The 27,130-nt window shown below is 42.1% G+C and overlaps 1 protein-coding gene across 3 annotated transcripts in view; it reads left to right on the forward strand.

The window, feature by feature from the left end:
* The window catches only part of MYO16 (myosin XVI), a 605,690-nt gene that overhangs the window by 457,804 nt on the left and 120,756 nt on the right, over positions 1 to 27,130 (forward strand). For all 3 annotated transcript variants that reach the window (XM_027065214.2, XM_053217786.1, XM_027065212.2), the window contains exons 24-27: positions 2,042 to 2,117; positions 7,125 to 7,300; positions 9,724 to 9,804; positions 10,051 to 10,256. In XM_027065214.2, the coding sequence (XP_026921015.2) occupies positions 2,042 to 2,117; positions 7,125 to 7,300; positions 9,724 to 9,804; positions 10,051 to 10,256 (539 nt within the window). The remainder of the gene's footprint in view (positions 1 to 2,041; positions 2,118 to 7,124; positions 7,301 to 9,723; positions 9,805 to 10,050; positions 10,257 to 27,130) is intronic.

The following is a 27,130-nucleotide window of genomic DNA, read 5'->3' on the forward strand; positions in this document are numbered from 1 at the left end:
TCCAGAGCACATGATCTTGTGAAAATGAAAGACTCAACAGCACAATCTTGAATGAAATGGACAGCACAGTGTTTTGCTATAGTTGGTCATAATATAACACAACCTTTTTGTTCATTTCACCAAATATTTATTAAATGTGTCCCATGCTGGATTGTAGGGTAGTTCTATTTTTAACTTAAAAATTTTTTTGAATATTTATTTTTGAGAGAGACATAGACAGACAGAGCGTGAGTGGGGCAGGGGCAGAGAGAGACACAGAATCTGAAGCAGGCTCCAGGCTCTGAGCTGTCAGCACAGAGCCTGACGTGGGGCTTGAACTCATGAACCATGAGATCATGACCTGAACTTAATCAACTGAGCCACCCAGGCACCCTTATCTTTAACTTTTTGAGGAGCTTCCATACTGTTTTCCAGAGTGATTGCATCTGTTTGCATTCCCACCAACAATGCAAAAGAGATCCTCTTTCTCTGTATCCTCGCCAACATCTGTTGTTTCCTGAGTTGTTAATTTTAGCCATTCTCACAGGTGTGAGGTGGTATCTTATCATAGTTTTGATTTGTATTTCCCCGATGGTCCGTGATGTTGAGCATCTTTTCACGTGTCTGTTGGCCATCTGGATGTCTTCTTTGGAAAAATGTCTATTCATGTCTTCTGCCCATTTCTTAACTGTATTGTTTATTATTTGGATGTTGAGTTTGAAAAATTATTTATAGATTTTGGATACTAACCCCTTATCAGATATGTCATTTGAAAATATCTTCTCAAATCTTGCCATTTGCAATGACACGGATGGAGCTAGAGCGTATTATGCTAAGTGAAATAGATCAGTCAGAGAAAGACAAATATCCTATGATTTCACTCATATGTGGAATTTAAGAAACAAAACAGATGAACGTAGGGGGAGGAAGAGAAAAAAAAGAGAGGGAGGCAAACCATAAGAAACTAACTGTAGAGAACAAACCGAAGGTTGCTGGAGGGAAGGTGGGTGGGGGATGGGCTAGATGGGGGATGGGCACCAAGGAGGGCACCTGTTGGGTGAGCACTGGGTGTCGTATGGAAGTGATGAATCACTGATGAATTGATGAATCACTTCTACTCCAGAAACCGATACTACACTGTATGTTAACTAACGGGAATTTAAATAAAAACTTGAAACAAAAACAAATAAATAAATGTGCCCAATCGACAGGCATTTTGCTAAGTATGGGGGGCAGACAGAGCTGAATAGTCTGTAGTAACTACCCTCAAGGTACGGCAGGAATTTTACTGCAGGATGTAGAAATGGCCATTTCAAAACAAGGCCAGAACAGGAGCAAAAACAGCAAGGAATGTTGTTAGAGAAAATCAGGTAGTCTAGTGTGTGTGTGTGTGTGTGTGTGTGTGTGTGTGTGTGTGTGTGTGCGTGTGTGGGCGGGGGGGGAGGGTCTGTGTTTATATGTTTAATTCAGAATCAATACGTTTTCTTCATTTTTTTAAGAGACTTTATTTTTGAATAATGTCTACATCCAACATGGGGCTCGAACTCACAATCCAGAGATCTAGAGTCTCGTTCTCTACTGACCTGGCCAGCCAGGTGCCCCATGTTTTCTTGATTTTAAAGACTTCAGATTAAGTGTTTAAATGATCCAAAATGACCTTTTCAATAAAGAGACCATTGAATTTATCAAACCGAAATCACTCCTCCTTCCCCAGGCATGGCAGAGTCCTCCTTCCTGGTTTAGTGAGTTTTCTGAGTAGGGTAGGGTCCTCGAGAATAAAGGGGGCCTGCATGAATGGGAGCCACCACCATGTTCTCTTGAACTCGCAGTCAGAAGGGGGAGTTGGAAAATTAGAGCAGGAGGGGTGTCCCTTTTTTTCATGTGCAGAAAGACGGCACCTGGATGGGAGCTTTGAACTTGTGTGTAACATGAACTTGAAGACCTGACACGCCTCTCTAATGAATAATTGAAAACATCCTCTGAGTCAAATTATTCTTTAAAGGAAATTATTTTGGTGGCCATGTTTAAACATTAGTAACTATGCCATTTTCTTTTATTATAGGTAACGTATGAAATTGTCGGAGCAATTGAAAAAAATAAAGACTCCCTTTCACAGAATCTTCTATTTGTAATGAAAAGTAAGTTTTCCCCCTATGGTTAAAATGCCACACATTCTTTATTTCTCCGTCTCTCCGTCTCTGAACATTGTCCTTGGTAATATGCCACCAGCTACAGAATAATTGAAATATCTCTTACATCCTAAAGCCCAGAATAGTAAAGAATGGATCTTGCCACACTGGACATTGGCTACAATTTAATTTGGAGTCTAGTAGAAACCATAATTTAACGAAGCTTTTAGCAGATAGAAATATAAAATACCTTTACCACTCTAGCGATATGAATATAAAAAAGCTCTTTTGTGACGACTAATGAAGACGAATACAGCTTCCAAAATTATTTAGGCCACAGCAGGGTGAATTCCATTACTTAAGATGACTCTGGAGCACACCTAAGGGTGGTATTTTATTCTTATGTACTTTCAGTTATAAAGAATTAAAGCCCACGGAGCAGAGGGAGTGTACGAATTTATATACACACACATACGTGCGTGGATGCATGTATCTGCAAATTTATAGGCCCCATCAACTCAGTGAATCTTAGCCCTTTAGGCGCATGTATCTGTTTCTACACAACATGTAAGTTACTATATGGCATTTACATGTGGTGCGTTTGTGTGTACCAGTATGTATCTTCTGCCTCCTCTAGCAATTCCTTCTTATTAGCAGTTCTGCAGGGCTTCTCATTTTCCAAACAACCTGTTCAGTGGATCAAAATATATCATCTTTTGTGCTGCAAGTTGCTCTAAATGAACGGAGTCCCTGATAGCGATAGACCTTCATGAGATAGTTAAGTGCCTCCGAGCTGGAAACAAGACATCCGTGTCACCGCTGGTTTGAGGCACATACTTACCTCCAATCAAGCAGAGCAGATGCACAATGTAGTTTTTCACAGGGAATTACTCTGCTTGTCTCTCAGACCTTTGCTTACCGAGTTCTCCTGAAACGGAGACCGGTGGGGAAGGCGTGAGATTGGAAGAGTATCATGTAGAAAGAAAGAATTGAAATAGGTGACCCTACTAATTATCATTGCAAATATATTCCTTCTAGTTTTTAATGATGTCAACTTCCATTTGGAGTCATATAAATAAATGACCTTTCAAGTCATATATTTTTTGAAGATCTAATCTATAGCGTGTTTTTTGAAGTCGGTGCCGTGCCTTCTTTACTTTTGTATTTCAGGCAATGGAATATATATTTTGAAAGAGAATGTGGCGGTTAGTGATATCAAATTATTTTTATTTTTTTTTAACATTTATTTATTACTGAGGGACAGACACTGAGCATGAGCAGGGAAGGGGCAGAGAGAGGGGGAGACACAAGAATGCGAAGCAGGCTTCAGGCTCTGAGCGATCAGCACAGAGCCCCACAGGGGGCTCAAACTCACAAACTGTGAGATCATGACCTGAGCTGAAGTCAGAGGCTCAACTGACTGAGCCACCCAGGCGCCCCTGGCGGTTAGTGATATTGTGATTATCTGCTTATCTTCACACCGTCCCTGTATTTTGAAGTCATTCTGTTGTGTACACTTGCTAATAAGCTCCAAGAAAAAGGAAGTGAGTCTTGTTTTCTTCCAAATGCCTTCAGCTGCAGGTACATCTGAACAAGAGGATGAAATTTACAGTGTCTTGTTATAGGTAAATGGGAGATGTTTTCTATAAAGGACAAGAGAATAAACACTTTAGGCTTTGCAAGCTGTAGGTCTCTGTTGCAACTACTCAACTCTACTGTTATAATGAGGGAGCAGGTGTAGACAGCACAATTGGACAGGTCTGCGTTCCAGTAAAACTTTGTTTACAGAAACAGGCCACGAGCCAGATTTGACCCACAGGCCATGGTTGCTCACCTATTCTATCATGTAAACAAAAGCATGGTTATGATAGTATTTTATTAATCTGTAAAATGTTTTGATGTCGTAAGTAATTGTTAAAAGCAAGTGTAATTTATAGATACTGGTTTTTTTTTTTTATTTTCGAGTACCTCGCAAGGTACTTTGTAGTATCTAATTCAGTCTTCATATTATCAAAAAGCTCACACATGAGGAAGGTGGTAGGGTCTGTTGCGGGATCTGAACAAACATACCTTTGTTTGTGTGATACCTGGTCAACAGCTATTGTGTCTTTTACCTCTGAGCGTCTCCACAAACCTGCTCATAAAAGGCACACCAAAGTTAGCTTATCCCGATTTGCTGGCAGGAAGACACTCGATGTGATAATGTCTGTAGACCCCTGCAGGGGATGCTTCCGAGTCCAACGTAAACTTGAAACGATTTCAAGTTTAAAATTACAAAATTAGTACCAAGAACACCCAAATGCCCTTCCCCAGATTTACTTTCCTCTCTTCATTTCTCTTCCTCTACTTTCTCCCATCTTCCCACCCTGTCTTCTACTCCCCCGTCCATTCCCTCTGTGTGCCTGTGCCTGTGTGTGTGCGTGTGTGTGTGCGTGTGCATGTGCATGTATTTTCTGAACCATTTGAGAGTAAGCCACAGGCATCTTTCTGCCGACACACCTTGGTATGCATCCTGAGATCAAGGACGGTATCTTACAAAACATCAGTACTATCAGAGTTCTGAACCTTGACACGATCCTGATGTCTAACCCCCAGTTCCTATCTCTGTGCCGCTTACCCCCGCCATGTCTTTCGTAATGATTTCCCCCCAGTTCAAGGCCAGTCACTGCACTGAGTGCCATTTCCCTCCTGTCTTCTTTCACCGGGGACATTTTCTCTGCTTTTCTTCTTCTTTCGTGACTAACATTTAAAACCTAAAGGCCAGTTATTTTGAAGGCTGTCCCTCAATCTGGATTTATTTGCAGTTTCCTCACGTGGGTGTCAGCCCGTCCCTGCTCGGTGGGAACCCCACAGAGGTGCTGGCGGGTCCTCAGCCCCTCCTGTTTGGAGAACACAGTGACAGTCTGAGACCCTACTGGTGGCATGGCCTTGTTAAGGGGGCATCCTTCAGGCTTCCGTAATTGAAAGCTGCTGTTTCACTCTGTAGTTGATAAGTAGCTTGTGAGGGAGGTGAGGCAAGGAAATATTGTCAGACTGTCACCCGCTGGCTGGGGTGCAGGAATGATTCTTGCCTAAATCAATGATGCCTCTTATGGTCGCGCTATTGTGATTTTCTGCTCCCCCCACCAATTTTCCCATCAATAGTAACATTCAACTGTACGATCTCCCCTTTGTCATTCATTGATGAATTAGACTGCTATCAGTATGGACTCATGGATTCTTTTCCATTCAATGAATCACAGTCTATGAGCCCCTACGCTCTTTTTCAGGTTCTCATGATCTTTATTAGCACTGTCTTATAGTCCTGCCTTCCAAAATGTTCTGGGATCATCTTCTACGCCTCAGAATCAGCTGTGTGCCTGACACGCTTAGGTTTATCATAGACAAGAATGGTATTAAGGAACACTGAGGGCTGGGGGCTTGTGAGCTCATTGCTACTGGATTGTCCTTGCTTTTAGGCCCCTTCTGAACTAGACAATTAAAGATATACAGGTAACAGACAGAGATGCAGTCCTATATTAAAAATCATGAATTTTGGGGTGCCTGGGTGACTCAATTGGTTGAGTGTCCGACTTTGGCTCAAGTCATGATCTCACGGCTGGTGAGTTTGAGCCCCGCATCGGGCCCTTGTGCGGACCGCTCAGAGCCTGGAGCCTGCTTCGGATTCTGTGTCTCCCTCTCTCTCTCCCCCTAACGCACTCACATTCTGTCTCTGCCTCTCTCAAAAATAAGTAAACATTTTTAAAAAAATTTTTAACAATCATGAATTTATCCTGAGAGCTCTACTTTTCATCCAGTACCACAGAGCCCCTTTTTGCTTCCTGCATTCCATAATTGTTTCTCCTTCCTCTCTGACATTTCTCCCTGGTTCCCTGTTTGTTTATTAACGTAGTGACTTTCCTTTGTACAAATTGCCACTAAGTATGTTAGCCTGAGCAAGCAGAATAACATGGATGTGGAAAAGTTAGGAACACTGCTTTGCCACTGACCACTGCTCGCTAGCTGACAGGTAAGCAGGATCCCAAATGATATGCACATTATTTCACCCTTTAATCCTGTATAATCCTCAAGGTGGGTATGGGATGGTCACTTTGTAGAAAAGGAAACTGAAGCGTGAGGATTGTCTACATACAGACATAGGGGACATGAGAAGCGTGCCTTTTAGATTTCCAATTGCCGCATACAGTTTTCACTGTGCTATTCCAATTTGTAGCCAGAATGTATTAGAATTTGTGTAACGTAACATCTGAAATATATCAGCGTTTTACATGTATAGCTTAACTGGATCAGAAAAAAGAGGGCATTTCTTTCCCCTGACACCTGGTACAACCAAATGAGACAGGGTCTCCCACAGGTGTTTAAATACCACCTGGAGACGAGTGACATCCGAGGAAGTGTGTTTCTGGGGATGGGGAGCGGCTGGCCGAAGCCACAGGTCTTCAGGACTTGGCCAAGGGCACCGAAGGCCCGGAGACCCTAGAAGGTGAGGTGTGGCTCCCACGGCTACGAGAGCAGCGAGTGTCGCTCAGAGAACCAAGGGCCAGGTGCTCAAGTACAGGACAGGAGACCCGGTTCAAGACTCCTGGCCAAGGGCAAGAGGAAGATCAGAATTCATCAAGTGTTACGATGAACGGTGGGGAAAACAAAATAGGGGCAAAGGGGAAGACAGACGCCCTCAGTGACATCTTGCACTTGGAAAGTTGTAGTGGAAGCAGCACTGGGGTGTTTACTGCTCATGTAAATGCTGATTTGGGGACCCCTGGGGGGCTCAGTCGGTTGGGCGTCCAGCTTCGGCTCAGGTCATGATCTCAGGTCCATGAGTTCAAGCCCCGCGTGGGGTTCTGTGCTGACAGCTCAGAGCCTGGAGCCTGTTTCAGATTCTGTGTCTCCCTCTCTCTGTGCCCCTTCCCCACTCACGCTCTATCTCTCTCTGTCTCAAAAACAAACGTTCACAAATTTTTTAAAAAAAATACTGATTTTAATGCCACTCATGATATGCTTTTATTTATTTCCTAGCCAGTGAAAATGTCGTGATCAATCACTTGTTCCAGTCGAAACTGTCACAGACAGGATCCCTCGTATCTTCCTATCCTTCTTTTAAATTCAGAGGACATAAATGTGCCCTGCTCAGTAAGAAGATGACGGCTTCTTCAGTTATTGGAGAAAACAGGAATTATCTAGAACTTAGTAAGGTAGGAGTTTCTATGATTCTTGTTTGGTTGTTTTGAAGTTTTCTCAGTACGTTTACTTCTTCTTTTTTTTTTTTAATGCAGTCTTGAAAACTGATGGAAATAAATCATTTGATTTTTAAAATGAAAGACAGGTTGCCTGCCTGACATAGAACCAGCAGACAGAGGAAACATGATGGGAGAGTCCAGCAGAGGGGAAGTTCGATAGCAAGTAGAGCGTTAGTAATTTTATTGGTTGTCTCTGCAACATCCTGTTTATGCCTCGTCTCTGTGACTGTCCCTCTGATGAATGGGGAGTGACTGCAGCAACGTTAGCCTTCCGGGGAAGAAACTTAGCTACCTTATTCTGTTGACATTAATCATTGCTGAGGCTTCAGGTCTCCAAACAGTACATTGTGGTTTCTCTTACAGACCTTGTGTATTTCTCAGGTGCTGGAATGTTTGTAGACTTTGTAGATTTCAAACGTACTTTCTTATCACCCTCACTTCCAGTGTGGACTTGCCCTCCACACGTGCAGTTACACTCACAACATAAAGGTTCTGACTGTTTGTACCACGGAAGTAAAAATTCAGCAGGGGTGTTTCAAACGGATAGGAAACAGGTAGGAAATGTGGCAACTTTAAGGACTCAGTGCCTGACGGTAGCCTGGTTTGTTTTGCTTGTCTCCATCAAAACTGCAGAGAGGGGAAATCTGTTTGGGAAGCTGTCCAGGACAATCGGTTTTAGAAATTCGGTTGTTGTAGGTTGTTAGAATGCATTTTAGCTTACCAATTAAAATGAAAGCATAATTAGAATCAGCTCTATTTTAGAAGATTGGCAAGATGTATATAACATATTAGAAATAAGTGTGTGTGTGTGTGTGTGTGTGTGTTTAGCCAGTGGACCCTACAATTAGAGATCCTCCGATATAGTCATTGCTGCCCTGTGTGACCACAGGAATTCAATCTCACTGCATACAAAGTGGCATTTTTTACATAAAAAAGACAAAGGGTTACTCTTTGTAAGGAAGATCTCTACTCCTGAGGATTTCACTGAACCTTCTGGCCCTTCCTTCCTCAATCATGCTGGAAATCGAGAGCAAGAAATCACCACCCACCTCTACACTGTAATTTTTAACCTTAATTATTAAACATTACCAGGCATAGATGCCATTAGTCTTTTCCCTAAAGGACTGCAAAACGAAGATAATTCACAGTGGTTCTTCCACCCAGAAAGGGAAATTGAGCGTTCAGTTTCAAGGGATGGAGATTTATTTATTACGATTCTTCCTTAAGTGTTCCATTCCTCACTTCCCTTCATACTGGCTGCATCTCTGCACGGCCAGCCCTGTGACTGGCAGCGTAGGGCTCTACCACTGTTTAACTGAGCATCACACTTGGCTTTGTGTTTGGAGAAAACCGGTTGATTTTGGACCAATTGCTTCCTTTTACATTCCCTTGTCAGTTACAATGGGTCATTCCAGCCTGACAGTTCATGTCAACGGGAAGAAATCAGCTGCTGTCATGGTAGCAATAGCACCACATTGACAAGAGTCTTTTATCAGGCTCTCTTCTCCTACCAAGACCTCTTTATTGTAACATAAATGATTTGGGATCTATAGATACGTTGGTCTGAGTCTGCGTGATTTTGTGAAATGCAAATGGTACATTAGTGGCTGCGGTTCCTTTTAACCCCTGGTGGAGTTTAATTAATTACCTTCTGCCCTTTATTTCTTTACCCACTGGCTCCATTTCCACTGACTTCTTTTATCTCCATTATCATTTAATCTTTGCTACATATGATTTTTTTTTCTTTTAAGAGCCGTATATAATTACTCATCCAGGAAAACACAAATTGTTGCCATTTTTCAGACAGATAATTTACTAACTCCTTTTAGTAGTTCAAAAAAAAAAGAGGAGGAATGGGAAGAAGTTGATTGTGGTTAAACTTAAGGGAATAAACCAGCGCTTGTTAGAACATCAAACCTTTATAGCATAACATAGTATCCTTTGGCCTGGTGGTAAGCCTGCTGCTTCGTGATAACACGCATGGTGATGATACACCCAGGGCTCCCAGGTGCGCGGACTGTGCTACCCAGCAAGGCAGGGTCGCTGTTTACTCTCAAAATCAAAATAGATACAGGACGGCAACTTCTGTGTGCTTGAAAGGCTGGCAAGAATGGGGTTCTTCTACGCGCAGTTTCAATTTCCCCGATTCATAGTACCGTCGCAGAAAAATCATTTGGTACTGATTTTTACAGTCTGAGTGAATTTATGTGGATGGGAGGGTAAATTTTTTCTTGTAAATGCAATTTAGTAAAATACTACTAAGATCGCTCCCTATGTTGTACACCTGAGACTAATGTCAACTACAATTAAAAATCAGTCGATACATGCTTACATAAATAAATCCGCTCACCCTTTCTTTCTTTTTATTTTCATTACAGTTATTAAAAAAGAAAGGAACTTCTTCGTTTCTTCAAAGACTAGAATGGGGAGGTCCAGTCACGATTGCATCACAACTCAGGGTTAGTGGACTTTTCGGTTTTCCAAAATTTAGATTTAGATCTTGTCAACTGTAGAGGGTTTCTGCGTCATTCCCCCCCCCCCCCCCTGTTTTTGACCGCTTGGAAACCAGTAAGCACTCACACACGGACACACACAGCACAGAGAATTCAGACTAAATAAAAGAGTTGTGGGTTGAAGATAAACTCTTTACATTTTCGGGCAGTGTCTTCTTTGGAGAATCAGTTGTGTTTTGCTTCTCTCCTTAGAAATCTCTAGCAGATATTATCGGAAAACTTCAGAAGCGCACGCCCCACTTTGTTCATTGCATCAAGCCCAATAACTCAAGGCTGCCAGATACCTTTGATAATTTTTATGTATCTGCTCAACTACAATATATCGGAGTCCTGGACATGGTGAAGATTATCCGATATGGATACCCTGTTCGCCTTTCCTTCTCGGATTTCCTGTCAAGGTAAATTCTGCTCTTGAGACATTGTATGTACTGCTTAGCCCTGCATTCTGACCAGACTGTGGCAAGAATCTTCTGTTTTGTTCTCTTTTTCGGGCATTGATTTTACTGTTTATACAGTTGACTCTTTTATTTATTTATTTATTTATTTTTTTGTTTATTTATTTTTGAGAGACAGAGAGAGATAGAGTATGAGCAGAGGAGGGGCAGAAGGAGAGGGAGACACAGAATCTGACGCAGGCTCCAGGCTCTGAGCTGTCAGCACAGAGCCCGATGCAGGGCTCGAACTCACGGACCATGAGATCATGACCTGAGCCGAAGTCAGACGCTTAACTGACTGAGCCACCCAGGCGCCCCGATATAAGTTGACTCTTTGAACAGTGGGGTTTGGGTTAGGAATGCCTCTACCCAAGCACTTGGAACCCCACATGTAACTTTTGATTCCTCCACAACCTACCTACTAACAGCCTACTGTTGACCAGAAGCCTTACTGATAACAGAAACAGTGGATTAACACGTATTTTGTTAGTTATATGCATTATATAATATATTCTTACAATAAGGTAAGGTAGCAAAGAGAAAATGTTATTGAGAAAAACCATAAGGAAGGGAAAACACATTTACATTTCTGTACCGTATTTATCTAAAACAATCTGCATGTAAGTGGACTCACACAGGTCAAACCTGTCTTGTTCAAGCTTTAAGTATATTCTTCCAGCTTGAGTAAACAAAACACTCCCGGAAACAATGAAATACACTGACCAAGCTTTTGTAAAAGTTACTAAACTTTGATACCTTGGAAACCATTTTCATGGTTTCCACAAACCACAAACTTTAAATTAGGGGATTTCCTTGCCGTTAAAAATTTCTAAAATTGTTGTGTATAATGTTCACCTAACAATTTTTACTTAAAAGAACGTATATGTGTGATTATTTTCTCCTCTATGTCTATGAACAAAATAGTTTTTAGATCAGGGGTTGGCCGACTACACTCATGGCTCAAATCTAGCCCACCACCTATTTTTGTAAATAAAGTTTTATTGGAACACGGCCACTGGTGAAATAAGGACTATGTTTGTTTTTAGGCAGTTAAAAAACAATAGAGAGAAAGAAAGAAAGAAAGAAAAAAAGAAAGAAAGAAAGGGAAAGAAAAGAAAAGAAAGGGAGAGAGAGAGAAAGAAATAAAGACAGGAAGGAAGGAAGGAAGGAAGGAAGGAAGGAAGGAAGGAAGGAAGGAAGGGAAATTGGCAATCCTGTATTAAAAAGGTGAAATTTTTAAATGACATTGGCATAAACTATTTTCAATATTACAAGAATAAAATCTAGCATTTATGTTTTAAACCAACTATGCAACTAGTATGGAAAATCTATTTGACAAAACATTCATTTAAGAAAAGCGATGTAACACTTTGTTGTCCAGAATTTCCACTTGAGCCACCAGCGTGAGGAGGCTGCTGACTAAAATAAGCGGCTATTTGAATTGCCCTACCCCCCAGAGGAGGGTGGTGACCATGGCTCTGTGTGTGTGTGTGTGTGTGTGTGTGTGTGAATGTGTGTGTGCATGCGTGTGCGCGTGAGTGTGTGTGTAGACTATAGCATATAAGAGAACGATTGGAAAATGGTTTTTACCTCTGTTCTTTGTATTCTCCCAAGTCTAGTTTGACATATAGACTCAACCAGGAGTTGAGTTTATCTCTATGAAAAGAGCATAAAAGAATAGGAGATGAATATCTTTTAAAATTAAGTACAAGGGCGCCTGGGTGGCTTAGCTGGTTGGGCGTCTGACTTTGGCTCAGGTCACGATCTCACAGTCTGTGAGTTTGAGCCCCGCGTCAGGCTCTATGCTGACAGCTCACAGCCTGGAATCTGCTTCAGATTCTGTGTCTCCCTCTCTCTCTCTGCTCGTCCCCTGCTCATGCTCCGTCTCTCTTTCTCAAAAATAAATAAAAACATTTAAAAAATTAAAATAAGATAAAGTACAGCATTTCACATGTCCCAGGACTTCCAGGTAGGGACCATCTCATATTCAGTAACAGTTCCTGTGCATTACAAGTATCTAATCAGTGTTTTCAGAATGAAACTGGCATTGGGGCCTTGATCTGATAGGATTAGTGTCCTTATAAGAAGAGTCATCAGAGAGGATACTCTTGGTGGACACAGTAAGAAGGCGGCTTTCTGCAAGCCAAGAGGAGACCTCAGTAGAAACTAAGTTGGCTGACACCTTGATCTTGGACTTCCCAGACTCTAGAACTATGAGAAAATAAACTTTTTTTTTTTTTTTTTTTTTTTTTTGGTTAGCTGCCCAGTCTGTGGTATTTTGTGATGGCAGTCGAGGCTGGCTAGGCTATCTGTGTTTGTAGAGTGTCCCTACGGTGTCTATATGTAGCAAACCTGGACAAGTTAGGTTGGGAAGTTTTGGGTGCTTGTTCTTCTTATACAATGCTCTTGTGTTAATGGGAGGAAATACAGTTTATGTGCACATAACCTGTGGTTTCAAAAACTCATCCTTTCTACCTTTTTGTACATTTACTCAGCAGCATTTAGTGGATATTCAAGATCCACTCCGGCTTTCTTTCCTTCAGAAAATGGTTCCTAAAATCTCAGATTGGTTTGTGTCTCTTCTCTAAGCTTCAGGAAGGGCTCGTGTAATACACTGATTATATGCACCCTGGAAATAGCCCCTCATGTAGCCGACGTCAACCACTAGACCAGAGGCCAGCAAACTGCAGCTCCTAGGCCAGATCGTGTCCCCTACTTTCATATGGCCTGAGAGCTAAAAGTGTCCTTTACATTTTAAATGGTCCCATGCATAGCCACGTACTATCCTCAATCTTGTCTCTTGGCAAACAACAGCCTAAAACATTTACTCTCTGACCCTTTACAGAAAATACTTAAGCAGTGAGCCCTCACCGGGCCATAGGCTCCTTGGATGGGGCACCGGTGTCACTGTGTGCCTGGGATCTAGCAGAATGCCAGTCACCCTCTGCGAAACTGAACGGGAAAGATCTCGTGTGCTTTTCTGTCTCAGTGCCTTTCCCTGACGTTGGTCTGGTTCTCTGGTTTGTGAGACTGTTCAGATGGCATTACAAAGGGCTCGCTCTCAGCACTCGATTCTGTAGAAGATAAAACCCCACGTCCGTGGCTCACAACAGCAAAGGTTTATCTCTCGCTTGCCCTCCTCTGACTGTGATTTAGACGGAGCACACCTGAGCTCCGACCAGCTCTGACCGGGGGCTCCTTTTCATGATGGGCCCCAGGAAGAGCTGAGACATAGGACGTGCCCTTTCTGTGTCAGAGGAGGAAGAGAAAAGGTCTAAGTGGCTGTTACAGCTTCTGTCCAGCTGTGGTTTTTGTCACTACCTTATATTCCTTGCTTTCAGTCAGTCCCTTGGCCAAAGCCAAGGTGGAGCAAGGAATACGGTGGAGAATTGTTCTGCTCATAGGAGGTACCATAAAACACACAACAAAGAGTGGGAATGTGTCTACTTTTTTTTTTATTAAAAAATTTTTTTCACATTTATTTATTTTTGAGAGACAACGTGAGCAGGGGAGGGGCAGAGAGAGAGGGAGACACAGAATCTGAAGCAGGCTCCAGGCTCTGGAGCCTGACGTGGGGCTCGAACTCACAAGCCGTGCGATCATGACCTGGGCCGAAGTCGGACGCTTAACCGACTGAGCCACCCAGGCGCCCCGAATGTGTGCACTTCCTGCTCGGTTTATCTGTTGCAGTGTATCAGACCACCCCAAAGCTTCGTGGCATAGAACGACAATTCATTATTTCTCCTGGTTCTGTGGGTTAACTGGGCTCAGTTGGGCAGTTCTTGCTAGGGGTCTTTCTAGAAGCTACTGCCAGGTAGAAGATGATCATGTTAGCCAGGCTGACAGCTTCTTCACTCCCATGTCTAGGGCCTCACTGCTTCTCCAGCAGAACCATTCAGACCTCTTAGTCAACAGCTCACACTTCCTGGGGCAAGAAAGGAAGCTTGAAGTCGTCCTAGCGGCGGGGCCTGGAACTAGGGGCACATCCCTGCCCTTGCATTTTTTTGGTCAAACAGTTGCCAACCAACCCAGATCTTTCCCCCTGGGAGGAGCCATTGATAGTAGCCAGTGCCAGAACGATGCCCATATACTCTTAAAGGGAGAACATGCAAGGATCCGGCTCCAGCTCAGGTCATGATCCCACCTGTCTGTGGGTTCAAACCCCGTGTCGAGCTCTGTGCTGACAGCTCAGAGCCTGGAGCCTGCTTCAGATTCTGTGTCTCCCTCTCCATCTCTCCCTCCCCAGCTCATGCCCCCCCCCCCAGAAATAAACATTTAAAAATTAATTAAAAAGTTAAAAAAAAGAATCTTTCATAGCTATGCCTGTGCGTATGAATTTCTATTATCTCCTCTCTCCCCAGTAAGTATATGTGAGTTCAGTGCGTTGAATAATATAATACCATCATTTTTATTTTCCAAATTCTAGAATCGAGGGAAGAATAATATGAGGCAATGCTAAAGAAATTGTTTTGAGGAGTCCTTAGAGCAATGGTACCTTGTACCTTCTCATGTGCCCTGACATCATTCTCCAGAGCTTTCTTTAATGCCCTGTGTGCTTGGGACATTGCAACTAACCCCGCTGCCCAGCAGAAATCCAGGCGCGTGCCAGACCTCAGTGGCATGAATCTCTGCTCTCCTCGGAGCACTAGCCTCTATGTTTTCATCTTCTTCCAGATACAGCAGGGAGATGTGTTGGAATCTAGCTCTGGATGCGGGGTGGCAAGCTTGAGGGCTGTAGCCCCTCATTCATCTGTGGACTCGTTTGTGGTCAGCAGGGACACTGGGACGGCATCACTCCAGGGTTGGCCGTTTGAAGAGGTGACTTTATTTGGAAAAGACTCAGAAGGACTTGTCGGCGAGAAGCACGCCCTCGGATCTGTGCTCTGACACTGGGGCTGGATGAGATCCCTCTTAGAAATAGTCTGAATCATCTACTTGTTTAAATGACCCCGTCGTTGCCCAACAGTCAGGCTGTGAAGGAACACGGCCGTGATACGAAATCGGGCACAGGGAGAGGGATGAAGCGAGCCACACTTCAGTTTCTTGGATTAAATTCATGGGTGGCGGCTGCCCAGTGAACAGTCACGAGAACTGTGGGTCTGAGTCGGGAATCTTGTAAAAGTTCCCCTCGTTCCGCCAAGTGCTGCCGGTTACTGTCAATGGTCTTTAATAGAAACGTGAGCTATTCAATGTCCCCAAAGCTTTAACTGGCAAAAGACCTCTTTTCTTCAGGCTTAATTTTGCCAAGGTTTACTGTGTTCTTCCTGCTAAAGCCGATCCACAGGGTTGGCTTTGTGAAGTTTGGGAGGAGGGGATGTGTTGTTCTTCAATGAAATGTGAATCAGGAAAGGGAAGCGGAAGTCACAGGTTCTAGAAGCCATTTCAGTCTATATTCTTGCGGGGAGTCTGTTGTGCTCCTCAGTGGATTATGAATCGTAACGTCTCCCGTAATCTACTCTGGGCACCTGCAGACTTTTTCTATAAAGGACCAAATGTAACTGTCTTAGGCATGCGGGCCGCACGGTCACTGCTGTGACAGCTCAGCCCTGCATGTGGCCCCACACAGCCCCAGACTGCGTGGGCACAAATGGGTGAGGGGGGCTGTTCCAGACAACCGTGCTGGCAGGAAATGGGGTGAGTGGCTTGTGCCCAAAGGCAGCTCTTTATCTAGTCCCATGCACCCCCTTCCAGTGGAGCTGGGGGAAAGTTTCTATAGAAAGGGAGCAGGTAGGGAGAGGTGACCGATGTTTGCTTTGCTGCTTCTGTAATCTGGCTCAGATCTGTAATCTGCTCTTGTGCGTCACGTGTTCTCCCAGGACAGCATTCATTCACCCGTTCATTCATTTTTATCTCTTCCTTATATAACCTCCCATTTTTGTGTTATTGGAGCATTTTACTGCATCGATGTCATCAGGATGGGAAGTCACTGTCACCAGTGGCAGCATGGGCATCCTCCCCGCGTGTGACTGGTGCCCAATGGGTCAAGCTCCAGATCTACACTTTGCACTCATTATTCTGCTCCTCATAATAACCTTTTGAGACAACTCCTCTCATCACACAGATATTAGTCATTATGCCATTGCTAATTTCCGGCTTTGATGTAAATGTGCCTGGAGGGCGTTCATCAGCCCTGAGTAGGCACGGGCCATCACCAAGCACATCCTCACCACACCCCTATGACTCGCACTGGTGGTCGCATCCTGATTTGTAGCCGAGAAAATTCAGGTCCCAAGAGTTAGGGGCCGGCTCGCACCTCTCGTCCCTGACACTGTTTTTAGCCTCTCCCCGGTACCGGTCTTGTACTGACATTGGCCGTGTTCCCATCCACGTCTTCCACTACTGCGTCCTGTGCGTCCTCTTCATGCTTCATTGTCATCAGCAGTCACAGGCAGAAGCACCTCTACCTCAGTAGGGAAAGTAAATCCCTGGAGATTTCTAAAATTCAGCCCTGCAGAGAGCCCTGCACTCTGGATTTTCTTTGCTCTGTTTCCTGAAAACTGATCCAGTTAATTTCACCAAGTTTCCCACCCTCCCCAGCGACCTTGCGTATCCATGCAACGGCAGCATGCGGCTGGTGGAGGCAGTATGGAAGCATCAGTCAGGGCCTCTGGAAAAGGAGCTCCGAGACAGTAGGAAAGCTCCTTGGAGGCTCCGTTTCTCCTTGGAAACGGAGAACTTGCACAGTCTCACTTAAAATAACAAAAGAGTGGGGCACCCGGGTGGCACAATCAGTTTAGCATCTGACTCTTGGTTTCTTCCCAGGTCATGATCCCAGGGTTGTGGGATCAAGCCCTGAACGGGGGTCTGCACTGAGCATAGAGCCTGCTTGAGACTCTCTCTCCCTCCCTCTGCCCCCCCCTTCTCGTGTGTGCGCGCTCTCTCTCTCTCTCTCTCACAAATATAAATAAATAAATAAATAGCAAATAAATAAGTAAGTAAATAAAATAGCAAGAAAAGCAAAAACAGGAACATTTTACAACTTTCTAACAAGACCTTGGAAACAATACCCCCAACCGACCAGCCTAAAATAATCTACCAAACATTTCCAGTTGAGGAAGCATCCAATAAGAAACTGATGGGATCAGAGTCATTATTGCTGCTTCGGGAAAATAGACATGAAGCTACATTCGGCATGCATTCAATGTTTTGACGATTCTGTTGCATCTCTAATACAATTTGGGGAGTGCAGTAAAAAATTCAGTCCCAGAATTCTGAATCTTGTTATTTATGACTTGATTTACCTGGGCTTCCCCAGTTCCCTCCACGGATATATCTTAATGTTTTTAGTTGTAAGTGATGTCAGGCAGAACATAATCACAAGGTGACGTTGCTTTCCAGGGCCAAACCAGTTTTAAATATTTACTTACAAGGTGCTTGTTACATTACTTAATAAACTATTTAATTCTGTTTATACAACAACAGTGGTTTTTAATGTGACCATTAGTATGTACAGTTTTCACTGATTATATCTGAGCGACCTCAACAATTCAGGAGTCTACAGAGAACCTCAGGGCATCATTGGGATCTTTGAGGGGACCCAATCAATAGCATCGTTTTCCTTATTCAATTTTTGACCGAGATGAGAAGAGAAAATGGTCAAAATATCACTTTTCGTAGACGGCGCTAGGTGAAAGAGACAGACGTGCCCACTAATAGGGCCAACCCAGGATTAGCAGCCTGACCCCTCAGTTAGAGACAGCGTGGGCCCAGTTGGACTCTTCCATGAGGGAGGCTGTTCAGGGAAGGCTGGCTGCTTGGAGAAACTGAGGAAAACCACCAACGGTCTTTGCGAGCAGTTTGCTCGTTAGCAGCTGAGGATGCTATGTGTTTTTCTCACCAAAATTGCCAGTCCGATTGGTCTGTCACTGCACCTCCCTCAGGAAGTGTGCAGGATTGGGTGGCCAGAGGATCATCCCACCTCGATCCGTAAGGAGACAGCAGAAAAGAAGAGGAAGCTTCCTCCATGAATCTCTGTGGCATTTTGTGTGCTGGGACGTTGGACTCCTCCAGTGAGCCTGTCACCAACCTGGGGTGTGGCTGTTCCCCTGAGGGGACATCCAGTCCTTCAACCCATCCTCTCTCCCATCATCATGAGCACCCCACTGGTTCTCTGGGTCCACTTCTGGGGCACCTGATAAGCAGTATAGATTTTGCACCCAAAGATTCTGAAGTGGGCCAAGAGTGCATTATTTTAATTGACTTCAAGGGCACTCTATATTCATGGCTGTAAGTGCATTTTATTTTCTGTTGCAAACCCTGTCTAGACACGGTGTCCAACTGAGTCTCCCAGAGATGCTACAACTGGACTATATGAAAATATCAAAATAAAACAAAAGAGTGACTCAGACAATAAAACCCCAGTAGCCTAGATATTCCCCAAATTTGACTCTACATTTTCTTCCATTATTAAGTTCCCAGGGAGAAATAAAAGTTCAAAGATTAATGCGTCCTGTAAATTTAAGTCCAGAGATACTCAATTCCAAAGGAATTGAAATCCCAAATCTGATTATCTTGCCTTGCTGAGTTAAATGCCCAGAATGCATAAGTTAAATTTCTATTTCTCAACCATTCTTTCCATTTTCTCGCTTGGCTGAGACTAGCTAAAGAGATTCCAGATGCCTTGGTTGAGCTGGGGACCCTTCAGCATAACCGTGCAAGCAATCGGTCACTGCAGTGGTCTGTGGAGCTCCCATCACAGAAAACCACAGGCTGGTGGCTTAAACGACAGATACAGATTTTCTCACAGTCGCGGAGACTGGAAATCCAAGATCAAGATGGCAGCGGGGTGGGTGTCTGGTGAGGGCTCTCCCCTAAGATGGCAGACAGCTGCCTTCTTGCTGTGAACTCCCAATGCCTTTCTGGGAAGCGTGCACACAAACAGAACGAGACAGTGAGAATCAGGCACAGAGAAAAAGAAACAGGAAGAATGCTCTCTGGTGTCTTTACTTATAAGGACTCAAGTCCTATTGAATTAGGACTCTACCCTTATGACCTCGTCTAACCTTAATTCCTTCCTAAAGGCTCTCTTGACAGATACAGTCATCAAATACTGGGTATCAGGGCTTGAAAATGTAAATTTTGGAGGGTGGGGCAACACATTCAGTCCATAAGTAGTCATCCTTCTGGATATGAGTAATTCAACCTCAAATGTTGTGTTGACTCAGCACCATGACTCCTCTCACCTTCACATTGAGGGTCTGATGAGTAAATAGTGGACATGAGGTTATTAGAATGTCATCATACACACTAAATGTAGAAACCTAACCCTAGTCTATGGATCAGGATACCACAAGCAGAATTATTCTAAAATCTAATATTTGCTGTTGCCAATGACAAGGGTGACCGCATAGCCTCTTGATCAAACCTAGGCATGTTTTATAGTGAAATGGGGAACAATTAATAATTTTGACAGGAATACAGGTATAAACTGGGACTGCCCCCTGGCAAACCAGGACACTGCCCCCCTAGCACCCCTGCACCCACCTTTTCATGAGTCTCGGCACATTGCCAGGATGCTTTAACCTCTGCCGTGCCCGGGAGATGCAAGCCCTCTTAAGGAAAACCTTTTATTGTGTGCACGTAACAGGTGGCCAGCCACTAGGCGTTGAATAAACTAAGACATGAATGAATACTGTTTCAGTTTTCTGTATAGTTTTATACTTGAGCTCTGAATTTTGTGTCCAAGTTGTAATATTCAATGGTATCCTATACAAGATTGATTAGAGGGCTGAAAGAGTTGTCAGTATCTAACCAGCTGAAAATGCGTGTTTTAATTATGCCAAGATATTTCCATTTTAGGGCAACCTTATAGACTTTAGTATGAGACAGTGATTCCGGTTTGCCTTGGCCACAGTTTAATAATATTCTCTCTCACTCCCTCCAAAATACCATGAGCCATTCTCCAAAATTTCGAGTTATTTGATAACTATACAACAGTGACTGGATTTGTACTCCCATATTGATTTAAGAAATAGCTTCATTTGATTTTTTTTTTTCCTGTTCTTTGAAATGCTTTAACTGAAGGCAATTTCTGTGATACCATACGGGTGGAGAATCAATTCATGCAGTAGGAATGTATTTAGGAATAAAAATACCAAATCACAGTAGACTCTACAGATGATCTATGTTTAGGGGAGACGCTATTTTTAACGAAGTAACTTACAGTTAGAGCTGACCCACTTTGTGGTCTTTCCACAATATACTCACTTGAATATACTATACCTATGTTATTGCAAGACCCAATTACTAAACTTGAAAACTTACTTTTGTGGCATTTCAGTAAGCAAATATTTATATTATATGAAATAAATATTTCTACCTTGAGCAGAATGTATTTAACTTTAGAATGAAAGCAATTTGTCTTATTGTTCGGAAACCCATAGTTTTAAGGAATTAATAGTTTTCAAAACATGGTGATGATAACATATTTTTAAACTTCAGTATTCTTACAAATCTCTCCATTTATGACACAAAGTCCCAACATATTTCTGTATAGTGCCTCGTCTACTCTCTCCATAACTGGAGAGATAGGATAAGTTATATTAGGAAGGAACTCATAATATATTCAAAACAATGAAATCTGCAGAAAAAGGAGCCCTACAGAATGACCTGAAAATTATCAATGCGCCTAGTGAGGGATTCAAGAGGAAAATACATTAATAGGAATAATTTGAAGTATCTCAGCAGACAGATGGTTAGAGATAAGGGGCGATGTGACTTTTTTCCCAATCTCATCATGATGACATCCATGAGAGATGTCCTACACATCATTTCAAGCTTGGCTTTTATAGAATTGTCAAGAAAAAACCTTTTAAAAGGAGTCATTACATGGTCTATTAAAAATTTGACTGGTCTCATCCCAGTGAGAGAGAGGTGTATTTGGAGCAAGTGTAGATTCAGAATAATCTGTTCTCTATGCCTGCTACTCCCCACAGTCAAGATCAACATTGACGCCATAATCATCTTTCCACACCAGAATTAAATAGTTCAGCACTGTGTCGTTAGATACTTTTATGTGTTGACTTCTAGTTCTTTATTATGCCTTGGCCATTGTTCCAAATGAAGCGTAAACTTTCTGATACAGGACATGCATCATCCCTAGCCCCAACCCAGTGCCCTTATTCATGGTGGTTGATTGCAGATCTGTGTTCCAGTCATGTGTCCTGCTTCACAGGTGCTCTAGCATTACACTACAGATTGGTCCCTCTTAGTGAACCAATCTTAGTGAATACTCTTGTGATGCATGTGCACTGAGAATGGTTAGTTTCTACAAGACATGCTACAGTGTACCTTAGAAATGCAGTGTTAAAGGCATTTTTCCTATTCTGGCTCTTTATTATTGGAATAGAAAGATTTGAAATAAAGAAGAGTTTTCTCTTCCCATTATACCATAATATATTCTCATGGTCTTATTGAGATACCACTTTAATGACACATACCAGTCTCCTATTTTAGACCGTGTCCCCAACACCTAACATGGGGCCTGGTACAAGACCTAATAATTACGCTGCTATTTTTGAAATAATTAACAAAATATTCAGGTTATTGCTGGGAATTTTCCAGGGAATGCTCTTAACTCCTTACGCCTCTCCTAATGTGTGTAGACCTGTTATTAAGTGCACACACGTGCACTCAGGCATTCACACACACACCAAACATTTTTCAGACAAATTCTTTTTTTTAAAGGGGTGGAGGAGCAAAGAGAGAAAGAGAGTCTCATGCAGGCTCCACACCCAGTGAGGAGCCCGATGTGGGGCTTGATCACAAGACCCTAAAAGCATGACCTGAGCTGAAATCAAGAGTCAGATGCTTAGCCAACTGAGCCATCCAGGCATCCCTAGAGCAAATTCTTTAAATCAGTGCCTCTCAACCATACTAGCTCAGTAGACTCACTTAGTTCAAAAAATTTTTTTGGATGGCTGGGTTGAGGCCTGGGCAGTAGGGAGGATTGCCAGGTAAGACACAGGATACCTAGTTAAATTAAAATTTCAGATAAACAACAAATGTTGAAAATTGACAAAAATGATGACGTCTTAGGGATGCCCTGTTCCCAGGATCATAGTTTTAAACACTACTCTCTCTTTTCCCTCCCCTTACCTTCTCTCCATACTCTGACCTTCTTTCCTTTCATAGATAGCTGTGGATCATCTCCTATATAGAGGAAACTTTTAGCTACACTAGCTAATTGAAGGCTTTTGCAATTCTTGTAGACTATGATATTCAAATCCATTATTTGTATAAGATAGGTTTCCATTTTCTGTTTGTTTCACATTAATGATTGCTAAATATTGAGTAAGAGTGTTGAGTGAAAGAATGGGACATCTTTATATCATACTATGGAGTCTAAATTTGATGATCTCTACTCCAATTATTCAAAAATACTAAGAAAAAATTATTTTCTTTAGTGTACATTTTAAACTGGGTCCTCTTCTTCTGAGATAAGAAGTATCCACTTACACCAACAGAAAAAGATAGAGATACATATTTTCCTATACAGATATGTATTTCCATATACTTTTAGCACAACTGCAGTCATATACAGTAAATGTGGCCATTGAGGACGTGGAGAGTCCATTAACTCTCACTAACGGACTAAACCGTATTATGACCAAATTACTCTGTAAAACTTACAGGCACATGAAAAAATAACCTGTTTTTTTTTTTCTACCTTTCAGCATATCCCATTGGGAATAATCCTTATCCATTAAATACACTTATAACATCAAAAATGCAACACATCAAATACCAGTGACTGACATTTAATGGTTTTGCTGTTGATCACACTGTCAGAACGTGTGTTATGTATGCTACTCCTCCAGCAGTTACGTGAGCTACCTTTTCATCAACATCTCAGACCACTCACTTCCTCTGAATCCATTTTCCTTGCTTTCTTCCACCCAGAGGAGCTATTCTTCTGGCGTTTACTTACATGCAAACTGAACATCAAAAGGAGTGAGTACTTTGGTTCCTATTGTAAACATCCAGAACATATTTTTTTGTTACATTTCTCTGAGTTCTTTGTATGGATGTTCATTCATTTCTAAAATTTTTAACAGTTTTAATGAAATACAATTGACATGTGATCAAATACATCTGTTTTTTTAAATTTTTTTAACATTTATTTATTTTTGAGAGACAGAGTGTGAGCAGGGGAGGGGCAGAGAGAGAGGGAGACACAGAATCTGAAGCAGGTTCCAGGCTCTGAGCTATCAGCACGGAGCCTGACGTGGGGCTCCAACCCACGAACAGCGAGATCAGTTAGTTTCATTTTCTGAGATATCATACAAACACAGTCATAAAGTATGTACTTTTTTTCTCTAGCTTCTTTCACTCAGCACAGTAATGTTGATGCTCAGACATAGAGTTGTATGTATCTGTAGTTCACAGAGTGGTGTTGCTTTTGTATGTTATGCACCTGTTGACAGATAGTTAGGTCATTCCCAGCATTTGGTGATGACAAGTGGAGCCAGTATGACATTTTGTATACGAGTCTTTGTACGGTCATGTTTTCATTTTGGGGGTGGAGTCAAGGGTGAAAATATAAGAGTGGAAATGGCTGAGACATATGGTTAGTATACATTTAACTTTTTAAGAAACTGCCAAACTGCCTTCCAAAGTGGGCATAGCATTTTGTATTCCTGCTGGTAGGGTATGGGAACTCAATTACTCACACAGTCTTTAGCACTTGGTTTTATCAGCCATTTCAGTTTTGGTGTTCTACTGGATATGTGCTGATATCTCATCGTGACTTTACTTTTCTTTTCTTTTCTTTTCTTTTCTTTTCTTTTCTTTTCTTTTCTTTTTTCTCTTTCTTTCTTTCTTTCTTTCTTTCTTTCTTTCTTTCTTCTTTCTTTCTTTTTTGATAGAGAGAGAGAGAGAGAGAGAGCAAGCGCACACACACACACTCAGGGGAGATAGGGGCAGAGGGAGAGAGAGGGAGAATCCTAAGGCTTTACGCTCAGTGTAGAGCCAGATGCGGTACTTGATCCCACAACACTAACATCGTGACCTGAGTCGAAATCAAGAGTCAAACACTCAACTGACTGAGCCACCCAGGTGCCTCATTTTGCTTTTTTCTAGTGACTAATGATATTGAGCATCTTTCCATAGACTTATTTGCCATCCATAGGTCTTCTTTGCTGAAGTTCCTATTCAAATATCTTGCCTAACATTTCATTGGGCTTAATTGTTTTTTAGAGTTCTTTGTAGATTCTGAAGACACATATGAATTAAATATCTAATTGGCAAACATTTTTCCCAAGATTATGTCCTATCCTCTATGTTGTGGAAAAGATTGTGTAGAATAGGCATTAATTTTTCTTTCCGTATTTGGTAGAATTTGCATAGTGACGTGACGCCATTTAAGTGTGGAGATTTCTTACTTTGAGAGATTTTAAGTCTGAATTCAATTTCTTTAATATTCCAGGGCTATTTGGGGCACCTGGGTGGCTCAGTCTGTTAAGCATCCGACTTTGGCTCAGGTCATGATCTCATAGTTTGTGAGTTCAAGCCCCACGTCAGGCTCTGTGCTGACAGCTTAGAGCCTGGAATCTGCTTCAGATTCTATGTCTCCCTTCTCTCTCTGCCCCTCTCCTGCTCACACAGTCTCTCTCTCTCTCTCTCTCTCTCTCTCTCTCTCTCTCTCTCTCTCCCTCTCTCTCTCTCTCAAAAATAAACATTAAAAAAATTAAAATATTATTCTAGGGCTATTCATGTTACCTATTTTATCTTGGTTGGATTTTAGTAATTTGTGGGTTTTGAGGAATAGTTCTATTTCATCCAAATTGACAAATTTATCTATATGGAGTTGTTTATATCATTCTCTTATATACTTTTAATATCTACAGTGTCCGTGACAACATCCTTTCCTTTGCTCCTAATACTGATAATTGTATGTTCTGGGTTTGTTTGTGTTTTTTTTTTTTCTTTACGAGTCTAGGGTTTTATCAATTTTGCCAGAGTTTTATCAACTTTATTCATTTATTCAAGAAGCCAGTTTTTGATTCTGATTATCTCTATTGCTTTATGTTCAAGTAATTTCATTGGTTTCTCTTCTTTTTTTGAGGTTCATTTATTTATTTTGACAGAGAGAGAGTGTGTGTGGAAGAGGGGCAAAGAAAGTGAGAGAAAGAATCCCAAGCAGGGATTGGGTCTCAAGATCATGAAATCATGACCTCAGCTGAAATCAAGAGTCAGACATTTAACTGACTCAGACATCCGGGCACCTTCCCGATTTCAGTTCTTATCTTTATTGTGTCTTTCCTTCTGCTTGCTTTAGGTTTAGTTAGATCTTCTTTTTCCATTTCTAGGGTGGAAGTTCTAGATCAGCAATATGAAACTTTTTTTTCTTTTCTAATTATAAGCAATTAATATAAACTTACCTTTATCTAAACAGCACCTTCAAGCTGATTTTGAGTTTACCATTTTTTCCCCAGTATCCCCTGGACTTAAATCCAGGCATCTCTAAACCCAGAAGTCAGCACTGGCACAAACAGAAACAGCTCCAGGAGAAGCCCTACTTCAGGCTCAAGAGACAGGATATAAAACTCATAAGGCTCCAAATGTGTGGAAATACAGCGCTTTTAATTTCCTCCCTTCTCTTGCGCCCCATCCTGAGTAGTCCCATGGCAGGGGCCTCTGATGAGGGGAGCCTTCTTCCCCAGTCAAAAGACTAGTGGTCCCAAGAAGCCAGGGTGAACCCCTATTGATCCCCCCTCCCTGGCACCTGCAGCTCGGCCCCAGATACAGACTCACTCACAGGAGTGCCCAGAGAAGAGGGGTAAAGAAAGCCCCAGACATCAGGCTAGAGGGCAGGAAACAGGATGTCCAGGCAACACAAAAGCCCTAGTGAGGCTGGGTAGGAGGAGGAGTTCTGGAAAGAGACACAATAAAATTTTATATGGACCCACGGCTCACCTCCAAGCTGTATGTATATGGATCATATACAGATTTCACCTTCATTTTTTTTACAGTTTAATTTATTTTTATACACCATATTTTACAGTACTCTTAAGTTTACACTAAAACTGATTAGAAAATAAAGAGAGTTTCTCCCCCACACCCCTGCCCCCACACTGGGACAGCCTCCTCCATTATCAACAGCCCCCAGCAGAGTTTTGTTAAGTTTCTCTGAATTCTTGAGTGTGAATATAATTTATTGGCACATTTCTTGTCACAATCAATGAACCTGCATTGACACTTCATCGTCATTCATATTCCGTAGTTTACATGACAGTTCATTCTTTACATGGTACATTCTGACCTTCATTTCTGAAAGGTATTTATATGAGGTAAAGTATTTTAGGTTGACACGTTTTTCTTCTAGTATTTTGAAGATATTACTTCTCTGTGTTGTACTCTTTCCAAGAAGAAATTGGCTGTCATTCATAATTTTGCTGTTCTGTACAAGATTTGCCTTTTTTCTTTTTGTGTGCTTTTAGGATTTTCTCTTTTTTACTACTTTTGAGTAATTTGACTATGATGCATTGTGGTGCATGTTTCTTCATGTTTTCTTGTGCTTAGGGTTCATCAGGGTGCTTGGATCTATGAGTTTCCTGGATCTGTAAGTTTCTTGGATCTATGAGTTTACAGTTTTCATCAAATGTGGAAAATTTGTGTCCATAATTCCATCAAGTATTTTTTCTGTCTACCCTTTTATCTCCTCTAATTTAGATACTACAATTAATTACATGTTTATTAGATACATAAAGTTGTCCCATCACTTGCGACATCACTGATGAGTGCAGATCACTGATGCTCATCATTTTTTTAGCCTTGTTTCTCAGTTTCAATTTGGATAGTTTCTATTGCTATGTCTTCAGGTTCACTAAGTGTTTCTT

Source organism: Acinonyx jubatus, chromosome A1, assembly GCF_027475565.1.
Source record: "Acinonyx jubatus isolate Ajub_Pintada_27869175 chromosome A1, VMU_Ajub_asm_v1.0, whole genome shotgun sequence".
NCBI classification, from domain to species: domain Eukaryota; kingdom Metazoa; phylum Chordata; class Mammalia; order Carnivora; family Felidae; genus Acinonyx; species Acinonyx jubatus.